At 50.5% G+C, this 26,426-nt stretch overlaps 1 protein-coding gene across 1 annotated transcript in view; it reads right to left on the bottom strand.

Annotated features, from left to right (window-relative positions):
- nbas (NBAS subunit of NRZ tethering complex) overlaps positions 1-26,426 on the bottom strand; it is a 178,911-nt gene that overhangs the window by 102,601 nt on the left and 49,884 nt on the right. The window contains exons 28-34 of the mRNA XM_064340412.1: positions 24,778-24,900; positions 23,552-23,654; positions 17,739-17,971; positions 15,156-15,268; positions 9,443-9,556; positions 7,177-7,290; positions 5,964-6,121 (exon numbers count right to left, since the gene is read on the bottom strand). Of these exons, the coding sequence (XP_064196482.1) occupies positions 5,964-6,121; positions 7,177-7,290; positions 9,443-9,556; positions 15,156-15,268; positions 17,739-17,971; positions 23,552-23,654; positions 24,778-24,900 (958 nt within the window). The remainder of the gene's footprint in view (positions 1-5,963; positions 6,122-7,176; positions 7,291-9,442; positions 9,557-15,155; positions 15,269-17,738; positions 17,972-23,551; positions 23,655-24,777; positions 24,901-26,426) is intronic.

Genomic DNA, 26,426 nt, shown 5'->3' with positions numbered 1-26,426 from the left:
TGGGAAAGAGAGACGGGGTAGGGGACGGGAGAGAGAGATGGGTTAGGGAGTAGGAGAGAGAGATGGGAAGGGGGTGGGAGAGAGAGATGGGGTAGGGGTGGGAGAGAGAGATGGGTAGGGTGGGAGAGAGAGATGGGTAGGGGTGGAGGAGAGATGGGGTAGGGGGTGGGAGAGAGGGACAGGAGGGGTGGAGAGGGGGTGGGGTGAGAGAGGAGGGAGGTGAGAGAGTGGGTAGGGGGTGGGAGAGAGGACAGGGTAGGTGAAGAGGGAAGGTAGGGAGAGAGAGAGAGGGTAGGGGGTGGGAGAGAGAGATGGGTTAGGGGGTGGGAGAGAGAGATGGGGTAGGGGGTGGGAGAGAGGGACAGGGTAGGGGGTGGGAGAGAGGGACAGGGTAGGGGATGAGAGAGACAGCACTGAGTATTAAAACGGTCTCCTGCAGCTGAAGCTCCAAAGAAGGGAAAGCAGACACTGTGCCTGCAGAGTAAAAAGTAATGAAGTTTAAAACGATGCGCCGGTTCAAGAATCTTCAACAATGGAAGCACATCGTTAACCTGTATCATGACTCTTACCCTGCTTCAGAGGCTATAAAACATATATAATTAAACCGCTAACAGATCTTTTAAAACATTTCTTTTTCAAAAAAGGATAAATAAAACGTGTGTGTATATATATATATAAACTGTGATTTAAAAAAGCATACATTTATTTGGACATGCGTTTAAATTTAAATTCCAGCACCAAGGACGAAACAAACAGACGTGGGGAGGCGGTAAACGGCTAACGGTAAACTGCTAAAGAAACGTCTGATCCCACCGCAGAACCGAAACTAGGAGGATGACAGAAAAAAACCCAAACCTTTTCTTTCTTTAACATTCCCGGTATAATTAAGCCGCGTTTTACAGTCGCTTCCGGACATTTATAATCACACGGTGCCCGGCCCTCGAGCCGGGTCATCGGCACGACGCCACGCTCGATTCCTAGGGCGACGGGCGATGGAAGGGAGCGAGAGACGGCGGGTTTCGGGCGGACGGGCCCGCGTTCGGCGCGGCGCGGAGCGGAACGGCTGCGGCTGACACGTGCTCATTGGCCCATCAGGAGCGCAGTGAGGCTGAATGGGCCACTCCCCCCTCCCCCCGAGCGCACGCACGCACGCACACACGCGGGGGGGACAGAAACGGAGGAGAGAAGGAGCGACGATTTCAGCCCGTTAATTAATCCTGTCTACCGCGGGGGGGTTGGGGGAGGTTTGGGGACCTTTGGGGGGGGTTGACATCCTGGCCTGGGCTCCTCGTAACGGAGCCGGGACGGTTAAATAAAAGCTTTCCTGAGACGCCCCCCCCCCCCGCGCCATCTGTTGACTTCCGATGGGTCTTTACGAGATCGGCACAGCCAGAGTCCCACCGCCGCAGAGTTAACTGTCGGCCGAGCCCAAACCCCCCTCGGCACGAGCCCCCCGCCGCCCCCCTCCTCCCCCCCCTCGCCTCTTCTTTAGTGTCCACATGCTGCGGGGGAAACCGGTGTCCCCTCTCAGAGGGCTCCGTAGCTATTTGGTGGTGACATCACAGGAAGCCGCCCGCCTCCCGCCGCGACTCGGGGCCAGATCACTGGAACGCCGCTCGCTTCCGAACCGCCGCGGAAACACGGCGGAGTTTAAGGACGGGTCCCTCGGGAGCTTTTTTCGGAGGGTAGGGGGGGTAGGGGAGGGGGTAGGTTCGCACCCATACCGGGTGTTTGTTCCAATTAGGAAAGAGCCAGAAATACTAACGTGTCCCGCAAAAAAAAAAGTGTTTCGCAAAAAAAAAAAAAGGATAAATATGCAGCGTCCCAAAAAAAATTGGGATTTGAATTTAATTAGTTACCGTGAAATGAGGATTCTTCTCTGTGCTTTCCAGAAAATTAAACTGCGGTTGAATTGCAGGTGAGGAAAAAACGTAGTACAGAATCTTTCCCGTTCGGTTCCCGTTTTAAAAAATTAAAAACCTAATTTCTAAAAATGTCACAGAATATTAGTTTCTTTTTCAGCATAATAAATGAGGTAATTAAGGCCTTTCTCATGTTATTTGTGCATCTTCCTGAGCTCTTCCCTATGTGCACCGTTTAGGCAAACAACATCACATGACCATAGAAGGAGGAGAGGCTCACAAAAGCACTTCCCAATTCTCCAACGCAGTAAAGCTGTCGAGACTACGAACATCCTTGAGTCTGCGCTGTGTAAACTTCTCAAAGACAGGTTAAGACCGTGGAAAAACAAAGAAGGGAGACTAAGCAAACAGCAGGCAACGCTCGTTAAACACACGGAAAATGCTAGATGAAGAAATGGCCCCGCTCGGCAGACTCACGGAAAAAGATGGAGGAACTGGCGGTGTGTCTAAGCCTAACTGACAAATAACTTTGCACCGTCGCTGCGGTTAAACGACAAGATTATATGAACAAAATGGCGGAGTTATGGCTCAAAAGTTGACTGCGCCAGCGTGTAAATTTAGCCTGTCACAGCACTGCATAATACGCCATGTGGTACAAATCCTCATTCCTAAAAATTAGGTTAACACTAACTTTTCACTGCACAGTTTTTCCCCCCCCCACTGATATTGTGATAATATAATGTCGAATTTATGAACATATTTTCTTCACACATATTTTCTTTTCCTCACTCTTTAAAATTCACTATTCATTTGAATGCACCCTGCTTCTTCTAATAATATTCAGCTTATAAGATTTCTAGGGCACTTTCTAACACTTTCTAGGACAGGTGCTAATCTTGCTAGCGGCATCTAGCATCTTTATTTTGCTTCTCTGTGTGCTTTTTTCCCTCCTTTTTTTTTTTTTACAACTCACCCGCAGCGACCGCGCTCGAGAATTCAAAATTCCGCGAGGCCGAAGATTTGGTCACGAACGATCGCCGCGGCGAAGGCCCTTTGCCGAGAATCTCGACCTTTTCGGATTTCACACCGCTCCGTTCCCGCCACTCCTCTCTCTCCTCAAAGCCGGGGCGGTAACGGCGGGAACGGCGACACTGGAACGTCTAATTAAGCCAGCGGTTTCGCGGCGCGGAGCTAGCACGTTAGCACGCTAGCACAGCCCGTTTCCCCCGTGATCGCATCGCGGCCCACACCAGATGACTCGCTGCCGGGCACTCTTTTCTTAGAAGAGAAACTGCCTGCCCGTTTTTATATTTATTAATCTTTTTTTTCCAGGGCATTCTTCTAACCGGTTTTTAATTAATCAATTTGGTCAAAGAAGAAAAAAAGATTAATAATGGAACATAATGTGCAAATTGTAGCATTTACTCATACTGATGGTCCCATCCGGTTATTTTTTTTCCGCACTCTTCAAAAGAAACACTTGTTGTTTTTGCACTTCCGACAGCACTTTAACAGAAAAATAGTACAGTCAAAACGACAATTTTCCTGATTATCATTAACGGCTCCTTCACGAGCTGCCATTCATCGCAGCTGGTGGCAAAACCTTGATATGATAATGTCACGGGAGAGAACACAGCCCTTTTCCGCAGTCTTTTCTCAATCTGTTTGATTGAAGCTCTTGTGTCTGAGATGACAATGAGGCTTGATTATCTTACCATTTATGCTTATGTTAATGATGTTATTGGCCTGGTCTGGTCAAATGCAATTAGCAATGCGGGTAGGGAAAGTACATGTCATGACAATCCTGTCTGTGTGTGTGTGTGTGTGTGGTGTGTGTGCGTATGTGCTTGTGCATGCGTGTGTGTGTGTGTGTGTGGGGTGTGTGGGTGTCTGTGTGTATGTGTGCATGTGTGTAGTGGGGTGTATGTGTGTGTGTGTAGTTGTGTGGGTGAAGTGTGAGCTTGTTGGGACAGGCTAGAACGTGGCATTTTAAAATGGCGGGTTAACAATAACATTAAAACGGTACACATGGAAGCCCGACTGCACATTTGCTGGAAGTCCACAGTTTTTCAAAAGCATTTTTTTTTTTCCTCTCTCCGTTCCTTCAGAAAGCGCCTCACGACGGAAAAACCCGGGGCACGGCGAGAAAGTTGCAGCGCAAGGACTTTTCGCGCTAAGCCAAGGCTTCCTTGGTGCCATTAGCACGAATTCATCGCTTAGCATTCTCACAGGCGTTTCCGACCTCCTCGTTTCCCACTCACCGCAAGCCGGAGCAGCAGACAGCTGCGGAAGCACCTGCCCGCGGAGGACAGGCGCTAGCTAATGTCTGCGCGGGGCTAATTTCTCAGGTAGGGCTCGGGCTCGCGCTCTGCGCTTCGTGTCGGAAACACTCCGGTATTTAAGCGCGAAATAAATTGCGAGCGCGCCCGCGGGCCGGGGCGATTTGTTAGCCGCCGCAGCCGCCGCCGTCGCTCGCTCGCTTCGCTAAAAGTGCGCGGGCCCGCTCCGGCGAGCCAGACGCCGGAAAACAAATCATTTTAACGGTCGGAACATTGGAAATTGGAAACGTCTAGATTGGAAAAAGTAAAAAATATTGCAAAAAAAAAAAAAAAAAGACTCCCTCGCATTGGATATATTTCCCCTTCTATGGGGGGACGCGACAGCAGCCAGTCCACACAGGAGAGCACTCAGCTAATGTATGAGAGCACTGTGCCTCTCTAAAGGGCCACTGTCGGGAAGCTGGGGGGGGAAAAGGGGGGGGGGGTACAACAGGGTACGCTGTCCTGGACCCTGGAGGAGGTAGGCGGAGGGGTGGGGGCGCGGGGCGCAATGGTCTGTGAACTTGTGGTAAATATTACTGTCTCAGGCTCAAGAATAATGTAAAAATATAATTTTGTCCCAGGGCTCGAGTATATCCCCCCACAGCCCTGCTTCTCAAAAATATGGCAAAGTTCTTAAATAAAAAAAAAAGTATTATTTAATTACTTGTACTGGTCATATTTGTTCAAAGGTGGAAGATACAAATAAACTACTGCATCTGAATATATCCTATTTGGCTTCCCAGCACATTACATCAAGAGCTGAATTATTCCGGATGTCTTTTTCCCCGAGCCAGACATGGCTGTAGATAAATCTTTCTGGAAGGAGACTGCAAGCCCTGGTATCAGCCATGTCATCGTACTTTCCGTGCCCACACACTTTTGGCAGGCGCGAGATGGGTTCCTCGAAATCAGAACATCAAAGCTATTTTCAGGCTAAGGAGAAAACTCTTCCGCATGTGTGAGTGCGTGTGTGTGTGTATGTGTCTTACAGTAAATCAACTGGTTAAAATACAAGAAAGCCTACACTGTACATAAAGGCACATGCATTTGCAACATCACCTGTAAAGTTTGTTTGCTTCTCCGCATATATGACTGATGTTTTTCATTCTAATCTTCGGCAACAACGAGCAAATGCTCATCACTCAAAGTGTCCTTCAAAAGACAGGAAGGACACAAGCTGTGTTTTATTTTTCTTTCGGCAGGCTGTCTGCGTAATTGTTCAGATGGTATTCACTTGAGCTGGCGATGACTCACGCTGAAGTGATGGTGATTAAGTGGCACGCTGAGTAACCGTCTGCATGCCCTGCAGCAGAGTTAGCTCTGTGGCCCTGTGTGTTTCCTGCTCTGTGCCTCTCTGTGTGTTTCCTGCTCTGCGCCTCTCTGTGTGTTTCCTTCTCTGTGTCCCCGTGTGCTCTCCTGTTCTGCTTTTCCTTTTCCCATGTGTCCCTGTGTGCTTCTCTGCTCTGGTCCCCATGCCGTTCTCCTGGCTGTCCTGCTCTGTGTGCTGTGTTCCTGTGTGTTCTTCCTGTGTTGTGTTTCCTGTTCCTGCTCGGTGTGTTTCCTGTGTGCTTCCGCTGTTTTGTTCTGTTTGTGCTCTGGCTGTGTGTTCCTGCTGTGTCCCTGTGTGTCCTCTCTTTTTTGTTCGCTCGGTGTGTTTCTTTCCCTGTCTTGCCGTCTGTCACTCTGTGCATGCTTTCACCTGTTAGCGCTGCTTGTGGCGTTTCCTGTCAGCGCTTGCTCTGTCGGTGTGTTTTGTCACGCGGGGTCTCGTAAAGCCCACCTGTGTCTGCAGGGAGCTGCTGGCGGCCAGCAGGCTCTGGATACTGGCGGGCGGGCAGTGGGTGAGGGCGAAGGCCATGAGCTCCTGGCGCGCCGGCAGGTCCTGGTAGCCCTCGCACTGGCCCAGCTGGCAGCACACGTGCCACCCCGCGCCGTAACCTGGGGAGACCACACAACGCCGTTACCGCTATGCCAGCGCGAATTCCCCATCAGACTGCCGCGAAGGCGCCGCGCCTCCGTCGGCTATTTCAGCAGGTGAGAGCAGAACCAGCGCAAAGCACGAAAAGCACAACGCAGCGAGCCCAAGAGTCTGACCCTGTGCTATTCCAGGGAGCCTTGAGTAGCCCTTAGCCGCAGTTCTCTGTTGTGAAACCACTGGCTTAGCACTGGATGCTACTGCAAACAAACAACTTTCGCCCCCTACACCCCCCAACACACCCATCTGTTTGTGGTACAAGCCATTTATCACACTGTCATCACCAACCCCCCCCACCCCCCCCCCGCCTCCACCTCAACCTCCTTCTTTCTTCACCGCTATCTGTCAGTCTACGAGGCAAGACTCTGCATGCCACCGTAAATGCACGGCGACGGCAATTAGACTGGGGGAAGCTCGCGCGCATATTCAAAGCGTGGTGAAATCATCCACGGAGGCCCAATTACGACTATGATCAGAGATTCGCACGGAGCGTGCGGATTCTCCTGTCATCTTATGCGGTACAAGGCCTACCCAGAGAGGGACCCCCTCGTCGAAAACCAGCTCGTGGCTCCCGTCTCATAATGTAGAAAAATTTGTTAAACCTGTAATTCAGACATTTTTAACAGCGGTTTGAGATGTTAAGCTCAAGGCTCTTCAGCATAACTCAAGATTCAGGGCACGGTACGACATCTTTGCACCCACTACTGTTTTTCTGATGCCAAGACAACCAAGGCTTTTAAATTCACAGAGAATGACAAAAGAGAAGCCGGAAAACTGTCCAATACAGCACATCAATAAATTACATCAGTTTAACTCCTAATGTATGCTGTATACAAGCATATTTTTTTACATATTATACACTAATGGCCTTTGACCTCATATTGGTGTTGAAGTGAAGACTGATGACTGTTAACATGCAGAGAGATAGTTTTAAAAAAAGCAGAAATGAGCATCAATCAGGGCGGTGCCTTTAACACCAGCAATCCACCCTCGCTTTCCCACAATGCTGTTCTGTTACCTGTGGCCATCAGATCCTGACAGTGGATGTAGGAGGCCTTGTAGTCATGGTGCTGCAGGGCCTGTTCTGCCAGCAGAGTCAGCACCTGGCCCTTCCGTTTGGGTTCATCGTCCCCTGAAAAGATAGCGAAAGAACAAAGGACAGCTGTGCGCGTGTGTAGCCCCACATTCGGCTAACATAAACCCCCTAAATGTGGGTTTGATACAGGGCTCCAGACCTGGGGTGCACAAGCAGGGAATTCAGTCAAACATAACCCCCCTCCCCCAAATGTGTTTGATATAGGGGGTCCGGCACAGTGGTGCTCAAACGTGTTCACAGTGGATCAAAGACTTGAGTAGCCTAGCGCCCGGACCCATACAGAGATAGCACTAGTGCGCTACCAAGGGCTCAAGGGCCTAGTAATGGTCCTTCAAACCTTTCAGCTTGTTGCTTCAGTAATGAGTGCGCTTTTTCTTCATATATATATCTTTTTTTTGTTGGCGAGTGGTCTCACTCACTGAGAGAAAGAACCGAGGCTGTTAAGCAAATCATCATGCTCCACCACTCCGGGCAAATACTGCCATTTGCAATAATAATAATTTGAATGGGCCTGGGTTCCAGGCTAATGGCGAAAGCCACTGTAGAAACAGTATATATTTGCTTCCGTGCAGGAAGCACACATCGCTAACATAAAGGCATACTATGCAGGATTTGTTTTCCTTTGCATCTCTCCTGTCTTAAACAATCAAAAACATCTCTGCCTTCAACCCCGCATGCACCCCAAAAATGACACTCACACACCAACAAAACAACTAGATATTTCGCTCTGGCTAGCTATGTCGGCATCTCCCTAACATTGTATTGAAAAACACCTGAAAAAAGATAAGGACCACGCCCAGAAACGTCCCAAACACTTTTTTAGAATAACAAACACATGCAGACAAGCAAGGACTGGGCAGATGAGAACACAGACACAGACTGCCAGTGTATCGCAGTAATGACAGTGGATGGTTGTCTTGTAATATTTTCCTAGGTAAAAATCCCGCATAGTATGCCTTTAAGCAGAATAGGCTCGCTTGAAATATAGCATGCATTCTGTACGGGTGACAGCTAAGAAAATTGCTATGGATCAGATACCTGGTAAAATTTGATAATAGTTCATAAAATGCAGAGATTGAATAGAAAAGAACATCTTCATTCTATACAAGCACATATAAATGCATTTTATTCTGCACAGAAACGCATGCGATACAAAATAGTCCAGGCACCACTCATAGACTTTTATCACATCATATAAATATCTGCAGTGTGACAGAATATCTGAGCTTCAGTTTGACTTTGACTAAGCTTTCACACTTACCCTCGCACTCTGACAGGAGGAGATAAACAAAACAGAAAGCCAAAAAATAGACAATCCCCGGGATTGTCGGAGGAAGCTTCCGGAAACCTGCGGAATCCGGCTCTGCCCTCTGCCCAAACAGTTGCTGATCTTTCGTTCTGGCACGGAAAGGGCCCGCTAGGCCCCCCCCAGAGGACCCCCAAATCCAGGAGGGCAGGAGAGAGAGGCTGAGCGCTGAGCACATCTAAGCCCCCCGCCCCATCTGGTGCCGGAATTGCGAAAAAGCCAGCGGGCGAATCCGGGCTCGGGCCTGCGTTTCAGCACCCCAGAGGAGGAGCGCTGATCCAGGAACAGTTTCGTCCCTCGGCTCGTAACGAACGAGGTTAGGATTCAGTCTGAGGGAAAACTGATCCTAGATCAGCACTGCTGCTCTGAGGGGCTTTATGAACGCAGGCAGCCCCCCATCAGCTTAACGAACAGTATGGAGGACAACCGTAAATGTGTAGTGCTGCCCCCCACAGGTGGAGCGTGGGATTGCAGCTCCTGGCAGCTCTGCTCGGCGTTGCCGTGGAACCTGCCCGTGTGCATCTGATTGGTCGTGTGGCGGAAGGGGAGGCCCCACAGCCCGGAGAACAGGCAGCCAGCAGTGTGGGGAAAAAAGCTCTGGACCCACGTCCTCTTCAAAATAAATTCCCCTCTCTTTCTTTCTCTCTTCCCCCCCCCACAGACTTTCCGTGTCATTGTGACGCAGAGGAGCACCGGAAGGGTGGGGTGGGTGATGCGTAACTTGTCCGCCTGTCCTTCCTCACTTGCTTCCTTGCTTCCTCACAAGTAGCTTTGGGAATGCGTCAATAAGTCAGATGACTGGGTGAAAGTCGCGACCCCCCCCACACACCCCCCCCGCCCCCCGCGGCTGTCACCCGCGATTAACATTCACACGCCGTTTACCTGCCACGCGAAGCAGGCCGGCCAAACCCAGGAGGACGGGCGACTGCCTGTAGGCCGTGGGGCACTCGCGTACGCACTCCTCGATCAGGGAGAGGCGGTCCTCCCGCAGACGCACTGTGGGGGAGAGAGAGGGGGGGGGAGAGAGGAGAGGTGTTAAAGAGAGGCAACATGGCTGACTTCACACTTTCACACCTGGCTGTGAATTAAAGCAACGCACCAGGGGCATGAAATTAGCTTTCTTCACCCGCTGGTCAGAGTGGCGTGCTGGATTCCAAAAAAGCACCTGCCATTTTCAACACTTCATCACCAAGACGACCTTTTTACAAACATAACACAGTCTGGCTGGTTAACCTGCCAAAGTGGCTGCTGGACTGGAAAACCTCACCAGCCGCAAACGAAACATTTCAGCAGCTTTTTGGCTGGTGGCTGTTGTTCATTTCATACCCTGAAACACACTCAGGGGTTATAAATATACATAGTGGCCGACTTCTGGGTATGTGCTTTCGTTTGTAACCGCTTTTGTATGTGTTTTTGTATAGAAATGCATTTCACGATGTCTGCTCTGTGATGGTTTTCGCTGTCGTGCGTTTGTTCCTCATGCCTAAAGTTAATTTTCTCTTTTCGATATTAAATGCTGCAAATACTCCCCCTGAAATGAACGACGGTAAACGCGTCATAACTTTATACGTGAGCGGGTAAACCACATCATCCCAGAAAGGCCAATATGAAATCTATTACGCTCATTATTTCCCTTTGCAGTGATTGGCAGATAAATGCTGATTGATGATGCAATTAACTTTCCGTGAGCACGTCATTTGCCACTTCGCTGTGGAGGACATCACAACGGAACCGTTCAAGGGTAAATTTCATTAATGCGGGGTTAATTGAGTTCAATTAAGCAATAAATTATCCAGACTGGGACAACGGGCGCATGTTTAGTCCTTGAAATGAAGCGAAACCAACAATGCCAACAGACCCCGCTCTTCACACGCATGGAGCACTGCAGTAAAACCCTCCAGATCCTCCACACGCACCATTTCTGACATAACGCCAGCCTCGTACTCAGCCACACAGTCACAGCTTCTAGAACACACGCCATAATCGTAAAAAAAAAAAAAAAAAACCACGCCATCTGAAATTTATGAGTTTGGAAAGAGACAAGAGGCCATTTTGTTTTTTCTGTAATGGCGAAGATGAAAATGACTTAAGGGCCCCGTGGTTACAGCTGTTCGCCGTATCGCTCGTCTCCACCCTCCCAAGCCGAAAAAGACATGTGCAATTTAATTTAGCCATGATGAGATTTATTGTTTTTTTTAACTTGGGGAGGAAGTGGCATAATGCTAGGCAACATTATATCTGGCCAATCTGGTAAAATACTAATTATTGGAGCAGCAGGAGGGTGGAGAAAGCTATAGTTCTATACTTTTATACACATACATATGAAAGAATATCTATGGTTATCCATCAGGACCAACTTCCTTATCAGCAGCTCCTCTGAAGAGATGGGAGTGGCGTGGAGACCGCAAGGCGAGGTTGAGAACCGCGCGGGCTCAACTTTTCCCTGACATTTCGCATTCGCCGTAATTGCGAATTCGTGATTGATATGAAGATTTTCATCTGGCCGCGCCATCTGTTTGTAAAGTGATTAGGACTCTGCGGTGGGGGGTATATTGCTTTTTGATGCATGGCCCGCGCGCGCGCCCCTGTGCTGAAATATTAATCAGCGAAAGCACCTCTGGGGGCAGACGGAAGCCGCCGGAACCATGCCGGCCTCGGAGGCGGAAAGGGGGGTCGGGCTGGAGGGGGTCGGGGGATTTTGGGGGTTGGGGGTTCCATTTGTTTCGACCGGCTCTCTTCGGGGGCGAGAGGACGCTCGGCGTGTGCAAAAGATTTTTCACCTTTTCACCCCCCCGCCTTCCCCCCCGGATGCCCAGCATGTCTGGCTCAAACAGCGAGTGGAGAGCAGCGGTCTCTTCCGTGCGGCTGGCCATCTGGCCGCTGAATCAACCGGTAACCCCCCCCTCTCCCCCCGCCATCCCCCCTTCCCAAAGGCTGATGGGGGAATGAGTTTAAAGTGCTCGACTGTCAGGGGGATTGGGGGGGGGAGGGGGGGCGGACCCAAAGGTCAGAAAGCGTGATCTCCATCAGAGGCGATGTAATCGGCTCAAACAGCACGAGCTGTTAAATCCCCCCATCTGAGGCCCGTGGCATTTGGAGCCAGTAAACAAACTACGCTGACATCTGACACCATGCCAGCGAAGCGGCAGCCATCTTTACAAAAGCCTGCATAGACACTCCTTTATGTTCAGCCTTGAAGGCACAAAAAAAACAACTGCGCTGATCGCTGGATTAATGAGGCCATCTGAACAGTTTTTTGTTTTATTTTAAAGATTCGATTCTTTATGGCTTCTCCCTGTGAGAAACTTTTATATCTTTTTGAACCAGGTAGACACAGCACTGTATATGTAGACTGAATCTACAAATTTACTGTCCACCAGTACTACAGCCCTGTGAGAAAGATCTATAATAGTGAAAGGGACTGTTATCGTTATGGTCGATCGTGCTTTGCTTTCATACACACACACACACACCCCAATAGTGTAAACGTACAGGGAGCAAATGAAAAAATGGGTCCTTGAGGACTGATTATGGACTCAATTAAATTAAACAAAAGCAAAAAAATATTTCAATTACTTTTTTCCGAAAAATAGTTTCACACCATTAGCTACTAGTAAGTAAAAAAAAATTCTTTTTTTAAGTGTGAAGAAATAATAAAATAAAAAATAATAAAATAAATAAATAAAGCAGTCGGCATTATGGATGCGGTGCAGTGCATCTGGCAGTTATTTAAAAATGCGGCGGTAAGCAAACAGGCGTGTAATCAGCGACGGGCCCCGGCAAGACGCCTGTCTGTTAGGGCCCGAATCGCCTGGGGACTGACGAGCAGCGGTCCCGGCGGCGGCGGATAGCGGATGATAGCGGCCTCCCTGACAGCGGCGAGCGCCACGGCGCCACGGCGGGACGCGGCCGTTATTAAGACGGACCGGCCGAGGAGCGACGGGCTCCCATTTTCACACCTTCCGTTTTTTATTTCCCCCGAGAACCCGGCTGCTTATTTGCACACCGCGGGGTCACCTAATGTCCCTCATAATGAATCCCAGAATTTCAGCAGAGTATGAAATATAATATTGCCCATCATTGCCAGCATTGGGTTTATATATATATATATATATATATACACAGTATATATAATGCATGTGTGGAATTTTCCGCAATGCAAATTAAATAATGGATTTGTTTTGGGGCGGCTGGGTGGATCACCCCGTTAAGGCGCCGTTCCAGCGCAAGGGACGGACCCCGCAGTCGGGAATCGAAATTCGGACCGCCACTGCGCCAACCGCACGGCTGGCAGCCCGTGGACAGGCCCCGGATGGCGACTAGGAGTTGGCTCTGCCGTCACCCAGCGACTGGCGGGTCTCAGCTGGCTGGAATGACGGAATCTCATGGCACACCAGCGAACCCCCACGGCAGGGGTCGAACCTCGGAAGTACCCCAAACTAGCGACCGAAGGGGGCGGCTAAAGCATTGCGTGCTTCGGAGGGGAGCGTGGGCCAATTGACAATGGAGGCCGCGACAGGCGCTACAGCGTGAGCCGCAATTGGCCGATTCCAAACAGCGGAGAAAAAACGAGAACAAACATTTTAAAAACTGCCCGTTTATACACTCCAGTCAAAAGCCTCCAGCTCGATCGCAGGGTGCTAGAAATCCGGCAGTCTCCCCAGACGGGAATTACGGAACTGGGGAAAGAAGTTTGAACCGCAGTTCTGCCGCGTAAAAAAACTTTCAGACAGGAAATGTAAATCAGCCCAATTTATCTGACGTTTAATTAGAAAGGGAGTAATTAGGGAATCGCCCGTCGGTGTGGGGGGGGGGGGGGGTGCGGTGGGGAACATTTGGCGTGCGGCGGCACAAATGCCACATCATCAAAAGCCGGAAGGGGCGCCGGGGGGGTTCACGAGCCGCGGCGGCCCTGGTGCAGGACGCGGGGACATCTGCGAAGCCGCGCCCGTAGCCACGGCGACGTGGAGTGACGCCCTGCTCTGCTCCTGCTCACGAGCGTTTTCGGGGCTCAGACTTTAATTAGTCCAACAGACAGATGTTGTTTGCTCCACAGCCTTCTCCCCCCCCCCAAACTCTTCCGAGCTCTGATACGGATCATCGGAAGTGCTATTCCCGGTTCGTTCGAGTTGACTTTCCTGAGATTCAGCGTTCCTGCAGAAAAAACGAGAGAGGTGCACTGCGGCACGGAAAGAGAGATGAAGACGGAAGGATGAAATTAATACTTCACCCCCGAAAATCAGCTCCTAAATTACTTCACACAGAATGAGGGGAAATGTGTTTTTAAAAAGTGTTTAAATGTTTAAAAATGCTATGATGACTGCAGGAACGTCAACGTATCACGGACGTCTGCTGCTGTGCTCCTGTGGACAGCAGGGGCCGGGTCATGGCGATGGCCCTGATCATGTGACGGGGGTTTGAACGATGTGCAGAGCACCACTTAGGAAATGAGCCTACTTCCCACAGAATGAGGGAAAACATTTTTTTTTTTTTTAAACGGTTTAAAAATGCTCTGAAGACCGCAGGAATGTCGACGTGTCGAGGACGTCCGCCGCTCTGCCTCTGTGGATGGCCCTGGTCATGTGACTGGGGTTTGAACGATGCGCAGCGGCCTCGCTCAGGCCGGAGTGGGGTGGGGTGGTCTGGCTGGACGAGGCTGACCTTGAGAAGGCCCGGGTCGGCCATCTTTTCTATTTTTGGCACCGTTTAGGGATTCATTATCACTACGGGAAGAGGGCTAGCGGGCGAGAACGGGGAAAGGAAGATTACTCCGGCACTAATCTGTCAAGCTGATTAATATAACAACACCCGACGTAAAAAGGAGTATGATTTTAAAACATACACATATGTTAAAAGTCGCAAAACTTTCAGGATAAACAATAATGTTCTATTTAAAAACCCTAGCTTGAGAAGCAAACTGACTGTCAGCTCAAATGCATATTCTGGAGCAAGCTCCAAAGCGGTTTGTGGAGCAATGTTATACCCAATTATTTTTCCAAAAAAATTAATTCAATCTTATTTTCGGTTGTAACTATTTACTGTGGCGCGTGAAGCCCGAGACCGCTACACTCAAGAAAAGATGAGTGTACCGGCACAATATAAAAATTGATATTTATGTTTATAAATATTACAATGCAATAAAATCATATGTACAGCCTCTGGAAATGTAACACTGTGGGACAAACTGCTTTGGAGTTTCTTGAAATGTTTTTTTTTTTCCCTGCTTTAAACCACAAGCCAGCGGGTCTTCAGAAACTTCTGTAAATATATAAAATATCCTTCATCACACACAAAACTGTCTGGGCAAATTGAAAAGCATAAACTAAAACTGAAATGATTTTTAAAATGTATTTTATTACCAGTTCAAAGATTAAGCTTGCATAATTTTTCACCACTCTGGCATGGAACTAGTTTCACAACCCTGCAACACACTCAGTGGTTCTGACACATTATAAAAAAAGAACACAATGCCACCTTGTTTATTATCATCGCACATTTCGGTGAGAAAATTAATCTCGCTCTTTTGTTTAAAGTGGTGGTGGTGGGGGGCGTGGCCTAATCCGAGGACATTCATTGGCTGTTCACGTCGCAGTACCTTGCAAGGGCAGGATTTTAACCCCAAACTCCTCCAATTGGCTGAGAGCGTTGATCAGGTCCAGCTCTTCCTGGATGTCGGGTGGGCAGTCAGAGATCAGCTGCAAACAGGACCTAAAATGGACAAACACCTCCCATCAACACACCGGCGGCCATTTTAACTTGAGGCAAATCGAACAGATAAACATATCTGCACCCGTACAATATAGTGCTCTCCTCCAATCAAGATGTGAGTTATGTTTTCACTTGAAAGCTTTTGATCAAGCTCTACGTGCCAGTTTTTTTGGAGAGCAAATTGCGTGGAGAGTTACACCCATTACAGAACTCAGTACGTAGACTCAAACTCGAAACATTCACAGCACCCGAGGACAGATAAAAATAAGGCATTTAGGAATTTTTCGCCGTTAAAAAGCACAGCCGTGCTCCCGTGTCAAACGTTCGGCTGCGTTAGGTTAATCTGCACCGATAGCAGTTGACTTTGGAGCTTCAAACACAATCCACTTCAAACGCAAATTCTCGGCATCGCGTCTTCACAAAAACGGCAGTACTTTACATTCTCAACAAGGTGACCCGGAAAAGGCAGAGAGCTCGATGGGACAATGGAACGGCAACGGGTAGGGGAGAGAATTAAGAGTTTTATCGCTGGGAAACACGTTCATTTCCCTTTCTGAACCAAATCCGTGTTTGGAGGCCCCCTCTGACCTCACCTAGATTGACTATGAAAATAACAAAAGGCTCGAACTCCTAAGATGGAGGTGGCTTTCATCTCGTTTCGAGTCGATTGAATTTTTCCTGTACGGCGCTTTTTAGACACACCGTCACAATGGCAGTGCTCACAGCTGCCTTAGCATGCTAAGCTGCCCAATCGGCCACTCAGTAATTACTAGCATGGCACCAGTTCTACAGCTGTTGTTTTTTTTAAACCTCATCGGACTCTTTCGAATTGGGGGAGAGAAATAAATAAGTAAATAAATAAATAAATAATAAAAACATTGGAGCAGAAATTATTTTCCGATGCCAGTAAACAAAATAAACTCTGGCCCAGCTTCCGCACAACGCTGTGCTGCACGCTGGATGCTGAACGCTGCAGTGGCATTTGCTCTGGTGTCTGCAGGCATTCTGCCAGTTCCCCTCTTATGAGAACCTGAAAAACGCAGGTTTTTGAGTCCAAAACGAAACACCCCGATCCCTGCAGTGGAAGCTTGATGACTTTCAGCTGACATTGGTTGAAAAGGCCACACACTTCGTTTTTCTTATTTAAATGTTTTGCTGGCGAAACACTTCACTTTCAGGGCCAAGCAAACGGTTGACTAAATTGCCAGACATTTGTGTACATTAGCCCCTGACTGAGAGTTGATGGTTAGTTGTCTCAGTTGACAACAGAAGACCGGACCAATCACGGTTAGGAGACAGAAGAGGGAACCAATCACAGTTAGAAGACAGAAGAGGGGACCAATCACAGTTAAAAGACAGATGAGGGGACCTATCACAGTTAGAAGACAGAAGGGACCAATCACAGTTAGGAGACAGAAGAGGGGGCCAATCACAGTCAGGAGACAGAAGAGGGGGCCAATCACAGTCAGGAGACAGAAGAGCGGACCAATCACAGTTAGGAGACAGCAGTGGAGACCAATCGCAGTTAGGAGGCAGAACCAATCATGGATAGCTACAGACTCCAATTATTTCCCATCAAAAAAGGACAAGCAGATTTTCCCCCAGCTCCAGCGTTATAAAACATTCAAACAAAAAATGTGACCGAGCGACCTTGGGCCTGAGCTGTAATTAATGCTGGCTCTGATCAGGGATTCATGTGATCATAATCTTCCAGCTGTTTCCATCGGCGACGGGGGAAGAAAGCAAACGCCGTCGGCCCGGATAAAAGACGACATCATCACACGGACGGCTCGGAGACGCGCCGTTTGAAGCGTTTCCGCAAACCGCGCCGAGCCCGATCAAGCCGGCCGCGTCCCCCCCCCCCCCCCTCCGAAAAGAGACACCGGTCGGGCCGACGGGCGCGCGCGCGGTCCAGCCGAATCTCCGACCGCAGGCCGGCGAGGACCTGCGCTCAAACCCCGGCCCCTGTTTTTCAAAGCGGTCGTGCTCCCCGCCCGAAACGCACGCAGGCCTAATCGCGCACCTGCTCCCCGCTCAAAACGCACGCAGGCCTAATCGCGCACCTGCTCCGCCGCCATTTTTTCCCCGACAGACAACCGGTTCGGTTGGAGAGCGGGCTAACGGCTTTTCCCGAATCGACGGACTGACAGAGGAGGCGAACGAGGCCCCCAAATCCCAGGAATCCATCGGCTTGTTAGCGGGTTACAGGAGCCGCCGCCGACGCCGCAGGAGCTCGGCAGTCAGAGAACTGCTCCTGGAGGACCGCCAACCGATACGGAAACCGCTGAATTAACCACGAGAGAAAGCACTCGCGGTAACCGACGACGACAAACGCCGTCGCGCGGCGCGTCTGAGAAACAGGAAGCAGTAGCGCTAACGGTGCTGCGGGTGGGGGTCTCAGACAGGCTGGGGGGGCGGCGGCTTGGAAGGGGGGATGGGGAGGGTTGGGAGGGGGCGGAGGTGTGGTTACCGTGCCAGGGTCATGCAGTTGTCGGTGAGCGCGGTGGAGGAGTTGAAGTACTCGCGGGCGGAGGCCAGCACCAGCTCCACGCTCCGGCGGTAGGAGACCCTGGGGTGGGCGCGGCCCCCCCGGAACGCCAGGCTGGCCGGGACGTCCTGGGAGTGGGAGCTGCAGCGCATCATCTGGCCCGCCAGCCGAATGTTCTCCTGGCGACTGGAGCACAGCAGGCTCTCCGTGAAGATCTGAGGGAAGGAGAGAGAGGAGGATTGTGGGAAGGCTGTCACACGCTCGTGCCGTGCACTGCATGAGCCATTTATTCAGAGCAACTTTCAAAAACCGCCTGTCTTGTATTTCAAAAATGTATGGAAAGGCACCTTGAAGGTCACACACACACACACACACACACACACACACACAAGCACACAAACTCACACACACATACAGACACACACAAGCACACACACTCAGACACACTCACACACACATACAAGCACACATAGACACACACACAAACTTAAAAGACTTAAAGCTGCATATGCAAACTGGCAGTCCTCTGGGCATATGCACAGGATCAAGTATTATGTCAAGTCATGGCTTAAATATTCATCAGATACGGCATATACACAAATATGCTGCACAGATGTATTTATTTAAAATAATATATTATGTTTATATGTAAACACATAATCTTAAATGAACATGTACAGTGTCATACATGGTATTATAGCCATTCATGTGACTTATCTATCCTTCTACCAGGAAAATCCCTGCTGAGACAAACATGTCTTTTTCAAGGTGGAGTTGAAATATGCAAACAGTTATAAAAGAACATTCCAATGACAAGACACATAAACAGGTGATAAGACAGGCTGAGGCAATATACAATGGGCAAAGAATATTAAAATCATCTATCACTGCACATTTCCTGACTATAATTTACCACGACCTACTGATATCTGCGTATATATATTTTCTTAAAATATTTTACATCACAGTGCTGTAGTTTCCCCCCAGCTAGAGTGTTCCGTGTGCGTATATAATTTTTATTTGTTTAACCCCAAGGTTCCAATACTGCTGTCCCCAAAACCTGAATCGAACGTTCAACTTTTCTAACCCAGCCCGGTGCAAGTGCTAAAAAAAAATAAAAATCTTCCCATTTATTTTTATGACTGCACACTGCAAGATTATGAATCATACACCCAGTCTCATAGACTCAGGAAACAAACATGACCGGCAAAGGGCAAAGACACAGCATCTGTGTGACGTCATCTGGAAACCTCTGTCCCAGTGGCTTATCAGAAATTCATGGGGAGAAATTCATAGCTACACATTTCACATTTTTCGTTATTTGGACACAGGTGATGATTCAAACCACTTCCGTCACAACTAACAGATATAAATATAACAGCGAATATAACTCTACTCCAACATTCTCCAGAACACACAGTCGTTGCTTGTGGTAACACAGCAAGTAGGACACAGCTAGTGCAGCGCATAGCTAGCTAATATAATTAGCGATATGCACCCAACAGCAGGCAAGCAGTCTGTTAAAATGTTTTTTAAAAAGTATACTAATCAGTCTGAGGGTTCCAGAGAATTAGGTCATCCTCTGAGTCAGAAAGATAAGCAATAGACTGCGCACGGCCCCTGTGGGGAACAGGTTTGGAGACAGCCATGCAAAGAGTTTGCGGAAAGAGTGCTAAAAAGTTGAAATCTTCAGGGGCCAAAAAAAAAAAAAAAGTGTTAAATAAACCAGAGCATAGAAAAGAAAAAATGGGGTAAAAATATGATTCCAGTTGGCACCAGGTGAACAGCTACCACAGATTCTGCAGAAGACTCAGATTGTCAGCACCTGTGTTTCTTTCATCCGCTCCATTTCCTAAATACAGGAGGTTCCAGTTGGTAATGGCAGCTCATATTGCCTGACCAACTACAGAACATCCGTTTCCATAGTTCTATCCTTAGACATGCCCCTTAATGAATATTAATATTAATTAGATGCAGCAAACAGGAATGTTTCATCTTTAATGAATGGCTACACAGATCATTTGATTGTTAACAATGCAAGGTTGAGTATCTGGTTGGTTTACAGATCGCTTGATTTCCCTCCTCCCTGAGCTCCCTCTGTGTCATGCTAGCATGCAGGGAGGAGCCACTAAAGCCAAGGTGTCAGGAGCCAGCCCCCTGAAGCCACGCCCCCTTGCTTCAAACTTCACAGCGTCCATTTAACAGTACTAACTCTGGAGCAGGCAAGGGGCTAAAAACTGCCATTTTGGCTCCTAAGGCTAAAACGGAAAGAAACTGTTCAACAGCGCCCTCTCTGGCCAGCGCGGCCAAGGCGCTCGATCACCACACACCGCCAGTTTAATTGGCTCCATGGAACAGAAAAAGATATTTCGCTAAACAGCGTGATGACAGATCATTCGATATTTTAATTTTATTCAGCCGTTGTGGGGGCTGGACGACCTTTTGTGGAGCCTGAATTGCCATGCGGTTAAAGTTGCATTTTAATTTGTGAAAATAAATACTCGGTATTTAAAAGCGAAAGCATTCAACTTAATAAATACTGAGTATTTAAAACCCAGAGCATTCAGATTATGCAAATATTGATTTGCTTCCCAACGACAAATCATCGGCGGATGGAAATTAGCGAAGCAGCCTCGTTCTATATAATAGGCAGTCCGAAAAATACCGGCGATCATGAGCAATCGTTTTGTTTTCAAAGAACTAAACAAACGTACATTTATTACTTTTAATTCGCCTCAACTGGAAAATAATTATACGTGAACAAACATTAACAACGCTCAATCTATAATTACGTTAATTATGTTTTAGGTGAATAAGCACAGGCTTCCGATATCGGCAAGCGAAAGAATAAATTCAATGGACTTTGTACCGAAACGTGGAAAACCTGCCAGATTTTTTTAAAAATGTATTTTTCTAAACGCAGGTCAATTTGGCTTAATCACGAAAGCGCAATTAGGCGCAGAATGATATGTAATTAAACCGAATCCCCTGTAAAACTACGGAGAGCACACACACACACACACACACACACGTGGCCCTCACACACACACCACCGAGGAACGGCCGGCTCGTTCATTTCTTTTTGGGGGGCTTTTTTTCAGCTTTATTAGACAGTACAGTGTAGAGAGACAGGAAGAACTAGGAGGAGAGAGAGAGGGAGAGACGTGCGAGAAAGGTCGGCGGTCGGACTCGAACCGCCGACGTCGCGGCTCGCACCGAGCGTGTGGTAAGCGCCCTACGGGCTGCGCCACAGGAGGCCCCCCCTCGGCTCCTTCATTTACTTTATTTTTTTTTTTCGCCCGCAACTTCGCCCACCCATCAATCAACCGCGCCAAGCTCGTCCTCGTTAATGCGGGCTGCAGCCGTTAATTACAAACAGCAACTGGCGGGCTGACGGATGCGTCCGGAGTGACCGTTAAGGAAAAAGTTTTTTGTTTTTTTTTTCCCCCCACGCTGCGGCGTTTTTGGCAAAGCTACTAGGAGCCCTGTGTGTGTGTGTGTGTGTGTGAGAGTGGTTGCCACGGACACACCACTGTAGGCAGTGACCAAACGGGGGGCGGGTCAGAGCGCTGTCTCTTTCTAATTGGCTGCGGCTCCTGCCAGCAGAGAGCAGGGACTGCTGGCATGTCGGGGCAAAATGCAAATCGCATTTTAACCAAAACTGGCTAGACGTCGGCCGGGCGTCCCCGGGGCCTTGGTCAAATCCAGTAACACTGCATTTGATGGGACTGTTTACATGCATATTCAGATCCTGCAGCTAGCGTGCTCCGTTGTGACTGGATGCACCGAACACAGCTCAATACTGGATACATGAAAGATCGCCCCGAACATCAAACACCGCAAACAACGCTGGGGATACCAACAGGGGCTTGTGGGCTGATAGCCACTCTTCTTTCTGAGGACAACCTCACTGGGGGGGGGGGGGGGGCACATCGCCTTAAGGTAGAATAATGGCAGATCACATTCGTTACGCTGACCCGACATAGCTTTGAGTTCACCTGCGTTTTTCGATCTCCACCTTTCAGTTTAGGCCCTGTATACCTTTACCTGCAGCCAGCAATTTTCCAATAAACCCCCCCCCACCCCCCCTTTTCGGCACGGTGTCTAACCGCACCGTTACCCCCGGAACAAAAGGTCCTGCCCAGCAGCCTAGCAAACATATCTCAGCCACGGAAAAAAGCTTGAGGGGGAAGGAAAAAAGGAAATAATAATAAAAAGAAGGGAAGCAAACCCATTCCAGAACTGCTTTTAAAAAGACGGCGATTAATAAAAGAAGAAAAAAAAAGAGAAAGAAAGAAAATAAACAAATAAGGAAGTCTTTGTGTAATTCAGCATTGCAGGATTGATTCTGACTTCAGAAATGTTTTGGACGGGGACAGAGGAGAGGGGGGTCCCCCCCCCCAACCCCCGCCCCTCCCCGGAGCTTGTGAACATAGCCCTCGGCGCGGATCAATCAGGAACCCCATTCTAATTAGAGCGCGAGTGGCGAGCCGGAAACCAAGGGCACTAAAACAGCGAGGGAAACGCTGCAGTAATGGCAGCCGATGACATCTAATTCAGCCCAGCCTCACCGCGGGACGCGGGTTCGGTGATGTACGGCCCCCCCCCCGGCGGCCGCTGGCCCGCGCCGGCGGCGGGAGCTACAGGTGGGTTCCTCCCAGTCACCGCCCCGTGATAATTTCCGTCCTATCGTCAGCTGCGGACAGGATTCAGGGCCGAAACAATTCTTTTCTCCAAAGCTCGTTTAGCGTTATTCTGAAAGGGTAGCTTTAGGTTTTAGCTTTAGGCCACTGATTGGACAAAGGGCTTCGTTAAGAAACTGATGGGGTTTTAAAGTTTGCCTTTTCGCTCGCAAACAAGGGTGGGGGGGGGAGGGCGTGGAGGTATTTTATGCTGTCCCACCCCCACCTCCACCCCCCCCACCCCGTGTCCATAAGTTAGGATTTAATTTGTTTTGTTTCATCGGCGCTCTTTCGTGGTCAGATTGCTCGTTCACGCGGTACGCAGTCATGAGGTGTTCGGCGAGGACGCGTCTCTCCGAAATGAGGCGCAGATTGATATTGACGGGACGCCACTGATCCCATCACCGTCCCCATCGCGCCCCCCCCGACGGTTTATTCCTCCGTCTCCGCGCCGACACCGCGGTGTCCCCCGTGACTCCCGAAACGCTTACGTGGAGAAAGCGAAAATGAGTAGCGCTCTGCTACTGAGGTTCTGCGCATCGAATCAAAATGTGACAGGTTTCTCCTTCAAATCTGATAAAGCGCTCCAAAACAAACGTGGGGGGGAGGGGGGGGATTGGAGGGATGAAAGGAGAGGGGAGTGGGGGGGGGAGACGGTGTGGTGCAGTGCGTAGGGTGGCAAATTCTCAAACCCCCCCCTACTTTTCCCCACTGTAGCCAGCGGTTCAATTCAATTCTGGCCAAAGCTCTCTGTACTGCGGTCCCGTCTCTATGGGCAACCCTCCCTGTTTCCCCCCCAGGCTGAATAAAGGAGAAAAAAAATACATTAGGAGGGGGGGGGGGCCCTGTCGACTCTCATTTTAAACAGAAGGGCAGAAAAAGATACTGTCAGATACTGAACGATCATTTGGTAGAAAAATGGAATGCAGACGTATTTGAATACAGACAGTTTTAAAAAATGGAGAGACAGAGAGAGAGAGAGAGAGAGAGAGAGAGAGAGAGAGAGAGAGAGAGAGAGAGAGAGAGAGAGAGAGACAGAGACAGAGAGAGAGAGAGAGACAGAGAGAGAGGCAGACGGCGGGGGGGGGGGGGGGTACCCCAGCGACAGCGTACCTGATGACAGGTCTCTGGCTCCAGGCAGGTGTAGACGTTCTGCTGCATGTCCAGCAGGTCCTGCAGCAGGCCCTTCCACAGGTTCTCACTCACAGGAGGGTTTCTACGGCAACGGGGAGACCCAAAAATCCACTCGTTACCACCTGTTCCCCGTACCCCCCCCCACACACACACACACTCCTTCCTGCTCCGGCCGCGAGGCCCGGGTGGGGGGGGCGGCGGGGGCGACCCCAGAGAGAATTTGGCGCTGTGCTGGGAGAGAGTCATTCGCTGTCTCTCTGAGCAGGGGGAGTGTGGGGCAGGTTAACATCACTCTCGTGGGTTTTTTTGGCAGAACATCGGCGTGGCGGCAGACGGTAATAATCGGCCTTGCGGCTCACTGTCGGTCCGTTGCCGGCTCGCGATTGGCTGTGTGTGCTCCGCTCTCAGGAACACGTGTGCGCTGACGGAATCGGGCTTCTGTCGCTTCGCTCACTTCACCAGTCCGCTTCCGACCCGCTCTGTTACTGGCTCTACCCTCGTCTGTCTTACCCGCGGTACAGCTTTACCGCGCGCGAGCCGTCGTTACCGCGATGCGCGTTTAACGTGCTTCGCAATCACCGCCGCGCCGGTCGCCGTGCGTTACGGCGTCTGCCAAACGCTGCCGCGGTAATCAGGAAAAATTGGGCCGCGTCCGACCGACCCGATTATGTTTACCTGCCGTCTGCGGCCGTGCGTGTGTGCGTGCGCGAGAGAGAACACGCCGCAGGCGCGCGGCACGTGCCGGCCGCAATGACTCAGAGGTTGCGGGCTCAAATCCCAGACGGGGGGGGAACAGCCGATGCACCCTTGAGCGAGGCTGTCAGCCTGAATCGCGTCAGTAAGTATCCAGCTGTGCGAATGGACTGCGTGTATGAAAAAAAATAAGCAGTCTAAAACCCCCTCAGGACAAGAGAGAGTCTGACTAGATGTTAATTTCACAAATGCAAATGCGATGTGATGTAACTCAGGAAGGGGTCATTCCTGCGCAGGGCCGTCAGGAGAACTTCCAGGGCCTGGGACGATTATATTTACCACAAGTTCACTGACCATTGACCCCCCCCGCCCCACACCTCGGCCCGCCCGGCCCCACACCCCCCTCCTCCAGGGCCAGGGACGATTATATTTACCACAAGTTCACGGACCATTGACCCCCCCCCCCCCCACCCCCGTTCCCGCGCACTTCCTGCGATGGCGGGGCGGCCTACTTGCGTCCGGTGTGGCGGGTCAGCTTCACCATCAGCTGGTAGGCCTCCTCGCGGCTGCTCTGGCTGTTCCTCACGTAGGAGATGGGCTTCTGCAGCCCGTGCTTCTCCAGGACCTCCGCCACGCTGCGGGGGGGGGGGGGGGGGGGAGAGAGAGAGAGGGAGAGAGAGAGGGGGAGAGGGAGAGAGAAGTGAGGGAGAGGAAGAGAGAGAGGGGGAGATGGGAGAGGGAGGGAGGGTGGGGGAGAGGGAGAAAGACAGAGGGAGAGAGAGAGGGGGAGAGGATAGGGAGAGAGGGGAGAAAGAGAGAAAGAAGGGGGAGAGAGGGGGGGGAGAGAAGAGAGAGGGAGAGGGAGAGACAAACTGCCTTCAGCAAAAACGGCGGCCCACGCGTTTACAGAATCGCGCCAAACGCAATTACCCAAATGAAGGAGCGCTCCGACACCTCCAGTCAGACGAGCTCAGGGGCGCTCTGCCCACCGAGCCGCGTCAGAAACGTCCCGTCCGCAGATGCTCTCGCCTCCGCTGCGTTCGCCCGGGCAGCTGCTGCCGTGCCTGAGGTTCCAGCGCGTGTTTATGCACCAATCAGAAGCCTGAAAGGCCCGCGCTTAACACAACGCCGGACAGGAAATCACAGCACCATGACCTCCGCGCGTGAGACAGGAAATCACAGCACGATGACCTCTGCGCGTGAGACAGGAAATCAGCACCATGACCTCTGCGCGTGAGACAGGAAATCACAGCACCATGACCTCTGCGCGTGAGACAGGAAATCAGCGCCATGACCTCCGCGCAGGAGACAGGAAATCACAGCACCATGACCTCTGCGCGTGAGACAGGAAATCAGCGCCATGACCTCCGCGCAGGAGACAGGAAATCACAGCACCATGACCTCTGCGCGTGAGACAGGAAATCAGCACCATGACCTCTGCGCGGGAGACAGGAAATCACAGCACCATGACCTCTGCGCGTGAGACAGGAAATCAGCGCCATGACCTCCGCGCAGGAGACAGGAAATCACAGCGCCATGACCTCTGCGCGTGAGACAGGAAATCAGCGCCATGACCTCCGCGCAGGAGACAGGAAATCACAGCACCATGACCTCTGCGCATGAGACAGGAAATCAGCGCCATGACCTCCGCGCAGGAGACAGGAAATCACAGCACCATGACCTCTGCGCGTGAGACAGGAAATCAGCACCATGACCTCCGCGCAGGAGACAGGAAATCACAGCACCATGACCTCTGCGCGTGAGACAGGAAATCAGCGCCATGACCTCCGCGCAGGAGACAGGAAATCACAGCACCATGACCTCTGCGCGTGAGACAGGAAATCAGCACCATGACCTCCGCGCAGGAGACAGGAAATCACAGCACCATGACCTCTGCGCGTGAGACAGGAAATCAGCACCATGACCTCTGCGCGTGAGACAGGAAATCAGCGCCATGACCTCCGCGCAGGAGACAGGAAATCAGCGCCATGACCTCCGCGCGTCTGAAAAAACGCCTGGAGCGCGGCGATGACAGGCGCGTCAAATGGACGAAAGGAACTTCGCTCGCGGGACGGGCTGCCAAATGCGCTCCCAAAGTCAGCCCACAACACTCTCGCCTTTTCACCCCCCTTCGGAAGGGGGATGAGCAAAAACGCAATCT

This window comes from Anguilla rostrata, chromosome 6, assembly GCF_018555375.3.
Source record: "Anguilla rostrata isolate EN2019 chromosome 6, ASM1855537v3, whole genome shotgun sequence".
NCBI lineage: Eukaryota > Metazoa > Chordata > Actinopteri > Anguilliformes > Anguillidae > Anguilla > Anguilla rostrata.
This window is presented reverse-complemented; position numbering and strand designations above follow the sequence as displayed.